Raw genomic sequence first — 12,870 nt, 5'->3', positions numbered from 1 at the left:
TGACAACATGCAGCTCATCTTGTCTTCCACCCTGCAAATGCAAATGCAAATACCTTCCAGTGTTTCCTGGAGCTTTTCAGTCTCGGAGGACAGCGAGGTGGTGTAATTGCAGCTGCTTCATTAGTGGGCGCTTTTCTCCATGGTCTTTTCTCCACACCTATGGACAGCACTTTCTCCCTTCTTCCTGCCTCTCCAGACTTCGGAATGCTGGCTTTATTCAGAAGCAAACTCCTTCTGTTGAAGCAGTGGCTCTCTAATTGTACCCAGGGTTAAGTATTTTTATATAGTTTGCTTTCATGTATTTCCCTGAGTATATGATTTACTAGCACCTCCCCTTCTCATTCTGGGAGAAGCTCAATAACAGGATGAGAATTTCTGCAAATTCCAGGGGGTTGACATTCTCAGGGACCCTGTTAGCTCTGCGTTCCTGCACCTTCAGAACCACTGGGCTCCTCTGCTCCCACCAACTGAAATTGGGGCCTTTCCTTTGATCTTACCCTAGAATCACTCACACAAGAGACATGTATCATAGACTTTACTGAACGAGCTGAAACAATGGAGTTGTTTTATATCACAGCAAAAAACAGGTAAATATGTAAATATAATTGTCATTTTTTTACAACCATTGTTGGAGATTTTTCTCTTGCCTCCTTTCTCAACAGACATGAACCTCCGCTAAATTGATTGCTAGCCCCTTTCCCCTCATCCCTGACTCCTTCAGAAGGCAGAAGTAGCCTCGTTCAGTTTAGATTAAAAACAACAAAACAAGTTTTTCATCCTGCTACATAGTGTGAATAGAAAACAGAGAGAAATGAAAACAGAAACCCTCACCATCATGCAAAAAATGAACCCTGTCTCTTTTGCATATTGAAGCACTTCAGCTGTAGAAATACACACACACACACAGACACGCACACGCACACGCACACACACACAGAGCCAGTCTTGCCTTAGATGGCTAGAACCTTCCCTGAGACCCCAGTGACACTCCACCTCCATTTCGTCATTTCAGTTTTTTCCTCTTGGAGCCCAAAAGCTTTCAGAGAAAAGTGTGGCTCCTTGTTCTCATTTCATATGGGTCCATGGCTAGGAACCGTCCTGAATAGTTACACAGGGAGGAAACATACCTGGGGAGAACAGAGTGATAGAGAGAAGTACATCTAAGAGCTGGAAGGTTTATTTAGAAACAAGGAGGATGATTCCTGTGAAGGAAAGCCACATGTAGACCCCAGGGCATTTCCATGCTGTGCACACAATGGGCATCCTCAAAACTTCCATTACAAAAAGCTAGCACAAAAGACGAGTTCTAAAGCCTAGACACTTCCATCCTGCAGCTGAGCCCCTGCTTGGAGTTTCTCCAGCTCTTCACTGTAGCCGGTGGGGCATGGCTGGTACTCGACTCCGGAAGCCCCTGTCCAGGAGGAACAGCGATGATGCCATAGGCTACAGATGCCGTAGACAGTGGCCAGTATGGCTGCCCCTAAGCCCAGGTGCCAGCAGAAGAAGATGGTAAGGAAGGAGATGTCCATGTGGTTTTCTGATCGCCAGGGCTGCCCGGAGGGAGGAACGTACAGCACCATGCAGATCTGCAGCAGCCAGGTGCTGAACACCAGCCCCATCCAGGTCTTGAGCACCCAGAGAGAGGGCTGGTCAGGGACCCAGACCTCGATGATGAGCACCAGGCCGACCAGGAGCGTGGGCACTATGAACAGGATGTGCACGCGGATCTCCAGGGTGCTCTTAGTCTCGATGTGGGCCGCCATCAGCAGCGCCAGTGTACAGAAGCTCAGGGCCTCGGCCGCTCGCTCCAGCTTCATGTTCTGCCGCGCCTGGCATGACTGGCTCACAATGTCCACCACGCCACTGAGCAGGAAGAACCCGTACATGGTGACATGCTGCCAGCCGTTCGTGAACAAGAATGGTCGCCGAGGATCCTCCCAGTCAACAATCCTCAGACGGTTGACTCCGGGGGGGTAGAAGAACTCAGCAATGATGCCAGTCAGGCACATGAAGACCTTCACCATTGCTTCCACAGGTACCAGATTCCACCACCTGTGTCCTCGCTTCTCCTTTGGGGGCAGAGGGGGTTTGAGAAACCTCTGTCCCCGTAGCAGGGCCAAGGATACCAGCACTGAGTAGTAAAGTGAGAATAAGAAGAAGAAGACCGCTGGCAGCAGATGTCCCTTGAAGGTACCCATTGACTCCATGTGTGTCTGAGCCGACACTGTGAGAGCTGGAAGATGAGCAGCAACCTCCCAGAGCTCCCTTGCAAGCGAGGGTGGCTGCTTCTGAGCGGCAGAGATCTTCCTGTTCCAGCCCCGCCCCAGCCTCCCACGCTCCTGTGTTAGAAGCTCCTGAGTTCCTCCCAGGGTGGGTCTCTTTCAAAGACATGGCGCTTGACCTCACTCTGTTCTTCATTTAGATCAGCTACACTTGGAACTGACACCTCTGCACCTCACTGCCAGAACTGTTCCACCCTTTCTCTGCTGCCCTTCCACCTCTCTCATCAACAGAGAGGGAGGAGGGGAAGAATTAAGGTACTCCAGCAAAAAAAGGGGTGGTGGCTGGACCTGGCCGGATGGCTCAGTGGTAGAGCATCGGCCAGTGTGTGGATATCCTGGTTCGATTCCTGGTCAGGGCACACAGGAGAAGCACCCATCTGCTTTTCCACCCCTTCCCCTCTCATTGCCCTCTCTCTCTCTCTCTCTCTCTCTCTCTCTCTCTCCTCCTTCTCCTGCAGCCATGGCTTGATTGGAGCCAGTTGGTCCCCGGTGCTGAGGATGGCTCCATGGCCTCAGCCTCAGACAATAAGAAGAGCTTAGTTGCTGAGCAACATAGCAATGCCCCAGATGGGCAAAGCATCACTCTCTAGTGGGCTTGCTGGGTGTAGTGGGCTTGCCAGGTGGATCCTGGTCCCAGTGCCTGCAGGAGTCTGAATCTGCCTCCCCTCCTCTCACTGAGTAAGAAAAAAAAAGGGGTGGTAGTGGCTGACTCTCTTCTGTGACTGTCTGTAGGTGCCAGACACATTGCATATATTTTTTTCTCATTTAAATGCTTCAACAACTTTGTGAGGGAATTATTGTTAAACAAATTTTACAGATAATATCAAGGTTGAGAGAGCTGAAGGGGTACCCACAAGGTAACACAAATAGCAGCCATCATAGCAGAGCCAGGAAGGGGCCCCAGGTCTATTTTTCTGTTTACAAAGTTCAGAGTTTGTGCACGGCAAAATGACTGAATCTCAGCTCCAACGTTTGCAAGTCTCACTATTATGAGGAAGTTACTCTGTCTTCTTGAGCCTCAGTTTCCTGATCGGTAGAATGGGAAAATAATAACTTCATAGGTTTTTTGTGAAGATTAAATAGAATAATGTATGTAGAATGTCTGAATCATAATAAATACTCAACAAATAGTACTGATTATTAGTAATTTTACTATTATTATCATGAACATTCCTTGCTAAATTCCTATGATGCTAAAATTATGCAAGTATTTCTGTGAATGATACTGAACCAGGAATCATAAATTTTAAAAAGTGAAAAAGTTATATTAAAGATTATGAAGTTTTTATGAATAGAAATTAAACATCACATTTATTTATTTATATAACAAATTACTATTCACAGATTTCAAAAGAAAAACAAACTGAAAAATTTGTTTTTACATATATAACAAAATATTAGTCTCCTTATGATATAAAGAGCTCTTATAACTCAAAACATTAAAAATGAATACCTTAGTAGGAAAGTGAGCAAAGGACATCAAGTGGCTATTAATCCAAGAAAAACAGTAAATACCTAATAAACCTGTGATATTCAAGGTAGTAAACCTCACTGGTAAGCAAGTGAACAATAATGAAATCTTCATGATACCTATTATAAACTGAAAGTTTGTCTCCCCTCAATGTTGATATGTTGATGCTCTATCCCCCAACATGATGCTATTTGAAGGTGGGGCCTTTAGGAGATGATTAGATTTAATTTAATGATGATTAGATCTGATGAGGTCATGAGACTCAGACCCTCAGGATAGAATTAGTGCTCTTATAAAAAGAGGAAGAGAGAAAGATGTCTCAGAAGAATGTATATTCTGTTGTTATTGGGTAGAGTGCTCATATCTGTTTGTCTGTTAGTCAAATAAGTTTGTAAATATGATATATATGTTTGCTCGCTTATAGTTTGCATTGTGTGTGGGAGACAGGCTGTAGGCTGGCAAGATCCTTATAGCCTAAGGCTTGGTTTTAAGACTAAGCCTTTCCCACCCTTTTAATACTAAGGTCTTCTCAAAACTTAGCTTTTCCCCACACCCTTGACTGTTGCATGATGTGGGGTGGTGTACTCTTATGAGGAATCCTATTTATGTCTCAGATGAGTGGCTTTGTATCAGAGACTTCCTTATTTGTACATTGACTTAAAGGCTTTAATTTCTACATCATAAGATAAGGCAGACTGGGGGCTCTCTCTCAGATCCTGCCATCAGCATTGCAGAGGAGAGGCAGCTAAGATAGCGGAGTGCTGAAGGAGCAGCTAGTTTGTGCAGAGTTTGTGCAGAGAGAAGGAGATGGGGAACAGAGGTGAAAAGGCTGGTGGGGCCTTTGATTCTAGGAATACTTGGATGAGTCAGTGGCTTTGGGAGCCCTGAATGAAAAGGGAAGTGTTTTCCCACTGTGTGTTTTTATTTGCCCGCCGGGTGCAAGCTAGGATTAAAGCTAATGGTCCACCAGTTCTTGGCTCCATTGTTTCATTACCATCTGTTCAAATCAAATGCAAACCTGCACCGGCCAGGCAGCTGTGATGGTGGCCGTGGCTCCTGGCCTTACATTAATGTAGTTGGTGTATTGTGTCATTCAAGTCCTCTGTTTCCTTATCTTCTGTCTGGTGGTTCTTTCCATGTGCGTACACTGGGAAAAGCCATGTGAGCAGACAGAGACAGTGGCTGTCTACAAGCCAGGAGAGGGCTCTTATCAGAACCCAGCCATGTTGGCACCCTGACCTCAGACTTCCAGCCTATAAAATATCTTCCAGCTTGTGAATAACTATAATTTAAGCTACTCAGGCTATGTCATTTGTTAGAGCAGACCAAGTTGACTAAGATAGAATGTTGGTCCGGTGAGGTGGGGCGCTGAAATGTGGAAGCAGCTTTGGAACTGGGTAATGGATAGCGGCTGAAGAGTGTTGAGGTACATAGAGTGCCATGAAGGAAGAGTTAAAGGTGATCAGGGAAGGGCTAAGGAAAAAAAGAGAGCTTCCAAGAGAGTACATAAGTAATCATGAAGAATGTTAGCATAAATATGATTCTAAAGGCTATTCCAGTGAGCTCTCAGATGGGAATGAGGGACATGTTATTAGACAATGGAGAAAAGGTAAATCTTATGAGGCAAAGGACTTGATTGAACTATGTTCAGTTCTAGTGTTTTGTGGAAGGTAGAACTTATGAGAAATAAAATGACATGTTCAGCTGAGAAGTTTTCTAAGCAAAGTTGAAAGAGATACTTGGTGTCTCCTGTTTACAGTAAAATGTAAGAAAGAGAGAAATGATTTGAAGAAGCAATTGTTAAGCAAACAAACAAAAACAAAACAAAACAAAAAACCCCCAGAACTTAAAGATTTGAAAAATCTCAGTCTGTACAATATTATAAAAAATGAGAAACTTGTTCTGAAGAGAGCATTAAGGGTGTGTGGCTCAACAATCCTTCGATAAGGATATTAGTATAGGTTATGAACCAACCACAGATCTAATCGGCCAGCCATCTCATCGAGACACTGCCAGTTTGAATTGAAGGAGACGGGACAGAGACCAAATGAAGGAAGGCTCTTGGACTTCTTAGATCCTATTGGACTGGACCACAGAACTAGTTGGCTGGGAATGTGTGCTGTTCTTCAAGACAAAGAAGAGTGGTCCTGAAGGCAATTCAGAGATTATCAGGGCTGGTTTTAACTGGCCAGACAGTTACCACCTGGAAACTTGGGACTGGGGCCGCCCAGATCTGTGGGTGCCAACCCACCCCGCAGAGCCCTAGGAGTGAAATTGCCACCCCCGTGAGTCCACCATTCCAAAGGCCAGAGGAAAGAGCATTAAACCAAAGGGAATTATTCTCCAGCCATAAAATTTAAATAGTTGTCTTACTTGTTTGGGACCATCACGCCTTTTTTCCAATTTCTCCCTTTTGGAGTGGGAATGTTTACCTCTGCCTGTCCCATGACTGTATTTCGAAGCATATAACTTTTCTGGTTTCACAGGATCACAGCAGGGGAGGAGTTTTGCTTTAGGATTACTCATACCTGTGTCTCACACATACCTAATTTAGATATTTAGATGAGATTAGATTTTAGAGTTGATGCTGCAGTTAGTTGAAACTTTTGGGATGAAGTAAATATATTTTGCATATACTCATGATTTTAGGGGGGCCAAAGGCAGAATGATATGGGCTGAATAGGCCCCCAAATTCATATATTGAAGCCATAACTCCCAATGTGATGGTAGTTGGAGGTGGGGCCTTTGGAAGACAATTAAGTTTAGATGAGGTTATGAGGGTGGTCCCTTCGTGATGGGATCCATGTCATAGGGAGATAAAGAGAAACCTGAACTCTCTCTGCCATGTGAGGACTCAGCAAGAATGTAGCTATCTGCAAACCAGGAAGTGGGTCTTCACCAAGAGCTAACTTGACTGGCCTCTTGACTGTGTACTTCCCAGCCTCCAGAACTAGAGAAATAAATATCTGCTGCTTAAACCACTCAGTCTGTGGTATTTTGTTATGATAGCCTAAACTGACTAACACATTGACCCATTGGTTAAGAGCATGTTATTTACACAAATTTGTGAATTTTGTTTTCTTTCTGTCATTGATTTCTAACTTCATCCCACTGTGGTTGAAGACACTTTGTATGATAGCTTTCTTTTAAAATTATTGATATGACTTGTGGCCTAACATGTGGCCTATCCTGGAGAATGTCCCATGTACACTTAAAAAAAAATGTGTATTCTATTTTTGTTGGGTAGCATTTTCATATATGTTTGTTAGATTTAGTTGATTTATTGTGTTTTTCAGGTCCTCTATTTCCTTCCTTATCTCTGTCTGGTTGTTCTATCCATTCCTGAGAGTGGCATATTGAAGTCTCCAACTATTATTATACAATTGGTTATTTCTCATTTCAGTTCTGTTCATTTTTGCTTCATATATTTTGAAGGTTTGTTATTAGGTGGGTAAATGTTAATAGTATTTCTATCTTCTTGCTGTATTCAACCTTTTATTAATATGTATTGAACCTTTTATTAATGTTTTTCTTTGTTTCTATAATGCAGGAGTTCAAGACCAGGTATGTCTGAAAAAACCACAGATATTCTGAAAAAACCACAAGGAGGACCAGATGGAGCAGACATAGCCTTTATTACTCACGTTACGGGGGAAATCCAATGATAGTCAGTTGGGCAAGCAAGATTCACATCAGCCACATGGGCGTCCAGGCTTATAAAGCAGTTAGACAATGGTGGCACAAAGCCAAAGACAGAGAGCGTACGTGCTGGGAGTCAGGAAATGGAAGCCTTCTTCAAGTTATGCTTGTTCCTTGGCACAACATGACACACATTAAAGAGTGGATGGCCCCAGGCCTGACCAAGCAGTGACACAGTGGATAGAGCATTGGACTGGGATGCCAAGGACCCAGGTTCAAGACCCCGAGGTCGCCAGCTTGAGTGCGGGCTCATCTGGTTTGAGCAAAAGCTCACCAGCTTGGACCCGAGGTCGCTGTCTCGAGCAAGGGGTTACTCGGTCTGCTGAAGGTCCACGGTCGAGGCACATATGAGAAAGCAATCAATGAACAACTAAGGTGTTGCAATGAAAAACTGATGATTGATGCTTCTCATCTCTCCATTCCTGTCCGTCTATCCCTCTCTCTGACTCTCTTTCTGTCTCTGTAAAAAAAAAAGAAAAAAAAAAGAAAAGAGTGGATGGCCCCAGGCTGTGGGCCATCTGCCAGCAGGTGTAGAAGGGCCTTGTCCAGCATTAACTCTACACTCTACCCTGACATTGCTCTTCTACCTCATAATCTATGTGAAATTCTTCCTATATACACCCATGTGAGCTGAACAGTAATACATTGCATGTAAATACTACAGACACAGTATAAGCTACAAATGAGTACCAGCAAGAAAAGACAGATACCTATAATGCTTAATAGTGTGTACTTTAAGCCTGCTTCTGGGGAAAACCACCAACTTGTAACAGGGTCAGGTCCTAGAATTTTTATCTTAACTGTTTCTGTGGCTATAGCCACCAATGCCTGGGACATGTTGTAGGCATTATCAGGGATGTAAACATAACATTTGGTGTGTAACAGGGTGCAAGTGCCTCCCTGAACTGCTGTGAGCATGTTCAAAGCCATCCTATTTTGCAAAACAACCTGGCGTATTTCGGTTACCTCATCAGTCAATAGGGGGTAGCCTCTCTGGAATGGTTAAAAGCAGAGGTCACATGACAGGCCAGGGCATCTACAACCTGCAGTGTCACAATGTTACCTATAGGCAGGGTGAAGAAAGCCAAAGGGTACTTCTACCAGGCTATGTGTCATACCCAATATCAGGCCTTGATGCTAGTCCAGTTGTGTGTTATTCCTGGCCACGTATTTAAAACATGGCCAGGTGTGTAAGGATGTACTCAGGAACACCTTTGAGTCCAGTTGTAAGGCAGGAAGGGCTGACCACAAGATGTACAGATCCAGAGGGTCTCTACACGATGGGGAAGGCCCTTGTCTGGAAGATTGCATTCTGTTGACCCCAGCAGTTGTTGGCAGTGGTGTAGTTATGTTTTCACACAAAGCCTGTGGTAGCCACCCTAGGCGGTGGGTTACATTACCAGTGCCATTAGTTCTTTCAATGCAATGAAGGACCAGGATGCATAATTTGACACATATGGTGGCCAGTCAACTTAGTTCAGTCTAAACAGCATGACTAAGAGGTGGTTGGACCATGCTTGAGTCTGGTTCCCGACCAGCCATATGTCTTCTTGGACAAGGTGTAATGAATATCTTTTCTTTGGTGTTGTTGAGGGTAAGGTCAGTGTAATTTTATCTCAGCAACCAGGTCTATTCTAATTGCCTACTATGTTCCCCTTCAAGGATCCTGGCTCTTAATTCTTTCAGGAAAAAGGGGCACAAGGTCTCTTCTGTAGCTGCTTCTTGTTGAAGAAGGGCGATGTTTTCCTTTAGAGCCAAGAGATCCTTGCTTTTTGTGGGAGGGATGATGAGGCCTGGGAATGGAAGGAGGTGGAGATGGTATCGAGAGGTGGTGTTCCCTGAGTACAAGTAGGACTTGTAACCTGGTGGAGATAAACTGTGTTGCAAATCTTAGTATTACTGTGGCAAAAGCCAGAATGACAAAAATTATGATGAATAGTTTGAGGTAGGAAAACTAGAGAAATTCAGGATCCAGTTTAGTTTCTGATATTCATAACTGTGTGTTATACATTCTACTGAAACATGATTTTCCCCCTAAAATTACTCTCATTTTTATTAAAAAGCAAAATTAAGACCAATCTATTTACAGTATGAAGTCCAGTTTCAATTTGGCCTGATTACTTGCATAAACACAGCAAGACTAGCAATTGATTATACAGGCTTTTTAAAATTTGTTTTGCTGAAATTTCATAAGGAATATTAGACTGAGCCTTAATTAGCTCTTCTGAGCAAAGAGCCAAGCCACATAGTTGCTATAGGCTTTGCCTGCAGTACTTAGAGATTTGGGTGAATACCCTAAGCTCTTGAGGCACCCCTCCCAAATGTCTTGAGGTTCTTTCCTTGCTATCTCCTAGGAAAGCAACCTTTGTCTCTTACCTAGAAAGACTTGCTAGCAAGGTATCGGGCCATTTCTCCAAGGAATGTTATCGGCTTCAAAGTGAATCTCAATTCTCTATGGCTTTCTGGTGACATCCAGAGTCCAAGCATGTCCTTTCCAGACATGACATTCCAGTCAAAGTCTCGATTAATAAAACTACAATTGGAAACTGTTTCTGTGTGTCTTATAAAAAGAACAGATTCTCATTGAATTTATGCAAACAAATATATTACTATTATACTAATACTTACTTATTAAGAGTTTCCAGCCCTGGCCGGATAGCTCAGTTGGTTAGAACAGTGGTCCCCAACCTTTTTTGGGCCATGGACCGGTTTAATGTCAGAAAATATTTTCACAGACCGGCCTTTAGGGTGGGATGGATAAATGTATCACGTGACCGAGACAAGTGTCAAGAGTGAGTCTTAGACGGGAATCTGGTCATTAAAAAAATAAAACATCGTTCAGACTTAAATATAAATAAAATGGAAATAATGTAAGTTATTTATTCTTTCTCTGAGGACTGGTACCAAATGGCCCACGGACCAGTACCGGTCCGCGGCCCGGGGGTTGGGGACCACTGGGTTAGAGCATTGCCCCAAACGAAGTACAGAGCTTGCTGATTTGATCCCAGGTCCGGGCACATACAGGAATAGATCAATGTTCCTGTCTTTCTCTCTCTCTCCCTTCTTTGCTCACTAAAATTAATTAAAAAAATAAAAAAGTTGCCAGATTCTAGAAGGATTAAGTAGAGAAATTTAAATGTCCCAATATTGCTTATAAAAACATACTTTACTAAATTGCTTTAAGAAATAAGTTTTCTTATATTTGGAAAACAAAAAGATTTAAAAATCAACAATGTCTTGAACAAAGTCATAAAAATAATGATTTTTTGTGTGTGTGACAGAGACAGGAACAGAGAGAGGGACAGACAGACAGGAAGGGAGAGAGATGAGAAGCATCAATTCTTCATTGTAGCTCCTTAGTCTCCTTAGTTGTTCATTGCTTTCTCATATGTACCTTGACCGGCGCCCGGGGGAGGAGGGGACTGCAGCAGAGCAAGTGATCCCTTGCTCTAACCAGTGACCTTGCACTCAAGCCAGGAACCTTGGGCTTCAAGCTAGTGACCTTGAGCTCAAGCCAGGAACCTTGGGCTTCAAGCTAGTGACCTTGGGCTCAAGCCAGGGACCACGAGGTCTGTCTATGATCCCATGTTCATGCCAGCGACCCCGCGCTCAAGCTGGCAACCTCAGAGCTTTGAACCTGGACCCTCCGGCCTGACCAGGTGGTGGCACAGTGGATAGAGCCTCAGACTGGGATGCAGAGGACCAAGGTTCGAGACCCTGAGGTCGCCAGCTTGAGTGCAGACTCATCTGGTTTGAGGAAAAGCCCACCAGCTTGAACCCAAGGTCACTGGCTCCAGCAAGGGGGTTACTTGGTCTGCTGAAGGCCAGTGGTCAAGGCACATATGAGAAAGCAATCAATGAACAACTAAGGTGTTGCAACGCGCAATGAACCTGGACCCTCCGTGTCCCTGTCCAATGCTCTATCCACTGTGCCACTGCCATAGAGAATTGAGATTCACTGGTCAGACTAAAAATAATGATTTTTAGTCTATTTAGTCCTATTCAATTTCTGTTTATCCTGATTACTAATCACTATTTTTTTTAATTTATTTTTTACAGAGACAGAGAGTGAGTCAGAGAGAAGGATAGACAGGGACAGAAAGACAGGAATGGAGAGAGATGAGAAGCATCAATCATTAGTTTTTCATTGCGCATTGCAACACCTTAGTTGTTCATTGATTGCTTTCTCATATGTGCCTTGACCGCGGGCCTTCAGCAGACCGAGTAACCCCTTGCTTGAGCCAGCGACCTTGGGTTCAAGCTGGTGAGCTTTGCTCAAACCAGATGAGTCTGCACTCAAGCTGGCGACCTCGGGGTTTCGAACCTGGGTCCTTCCGCATCCCAGTCCGATGCTCTATCCACTGCGCCACCTCCTGGTCAGGCTACTAATCACTATTTTTATGAATCTAGTTATATCCTAGAATTCTATAACTCTTCATCTGGTTCAAAGATTTTTTTTTCATTTTCTGTTTCATGAGGTTCTAGAACTGTTTCTATATATTTTTGCATCGCTGATTCCAAATCTGAAATCCATTTTTTGGTGCATGCTCCAGTTTTTATGCAATTTTAATTTCTTTTTGTTACACTTAATGGCATGCATTGGTTTTTAAATTAAAGAGCAACGACCCTTGGATTGAACATAACCACAAGGCAATTAATGTTTTACAAACATCACTTTTACATAATTGTAGTTGTTTTTTTTTAATAAATAAATTTTTATTAATGTTAATAGGGTGACATCAATAAATCAGGGTACATATATTCAAAGAAAACATGTCCAGGTTATCTTGTCATTCAATTATGTTGCATACCCATCACCCAAAGTCAGATTGTCCTCCGTCACCCTCTATCTAGTTTTCTTTGTGCTCCTCCCCCTCCCCCTTCCCCTCTCCCTCCTTCCCTCCCGCACCCCCCTCCCCCCCCACCCCCGGTAACCACCACACTCTTGTCCATGTCTCTTAGTCTCGTTTTTATGTTCCACCAATGTATGGAATCATGTAGTTCTTGTTTTTTTCTGATTTACTTATTTCACTCCGTATAATGTTATCAAGATCCCACCATTTTGTTGTAAATGATCCGATGTCATCATTTCTTATGGCTGAGTAGTATTCCATAGTGTATATGTGCCACATCTTCTTTATCCAGTCTTCTATTGAAGGGCTTTTTGGTTGTTTCCATGTCTTGGCCACTGTGAACAATGCTGCAATGAACATGGGGTTACATGTGTCTTTACGTATCAATGTTTCTGAGTTTTTGGGGTATATACTCAGTAGAGGGATTGCTGGGTCATAAGGTAATTCTATTTTCAGTTTTCTGAGGAACCACCATACTTTCCTCCATAATGGTTGTACTACTTTACAGTCCCACCAACAGTGAATGAGGGTTTCTTTTTCTCCACAGCCTCTCCAGCATTTGCTA

General features: G+C 43.5%; 1 protein-coding gene across 1 annotated transcript; it reads right to left on the bottom strand.

Moving 5' to 3' along the window:
- Window positions 1-533: 533 nt before the first annotated feature.
- On the bottom strand, window positions 534-2,277 carry LOC136379671 (transmembrane epididymal protein 1A-like). The gene has a single exon (XM_066347157.1). The coding sequence runs from the start codon at window positions 2,205-2,207 to the stop codon at window positions 1,314-1,316; it is 894 nt and encodes a 297-aa protein (XP_066203254.1). The 5' UTR covers window positions 2,208-2,277; the 3' UTR covers window positions 534-1,313.
- Between the last annotated feature and the right edge of the window lie 10,593 nt (window positions 2,278-12,870).

Source organism: Saccopteryx leptura, chromosome 8 (genome assembly GCF_036850995.1).
Source record: "Saccopteryx leptura isolate mSacLep1 chromosome 8, mSacLep1_pri_phased_curated, whole genome shotgun sequence".
NCBI lineage: Eukaryota > Metazoa > Chordata > Mammalia > Chiroptera > Emballonuridae > Saccopteryx > Saccopteryx leptura.
Note: the sequence above shows the minus strand (reverse complement) of the source record. Positions and strands in the feature narration are given on the sequence as shown.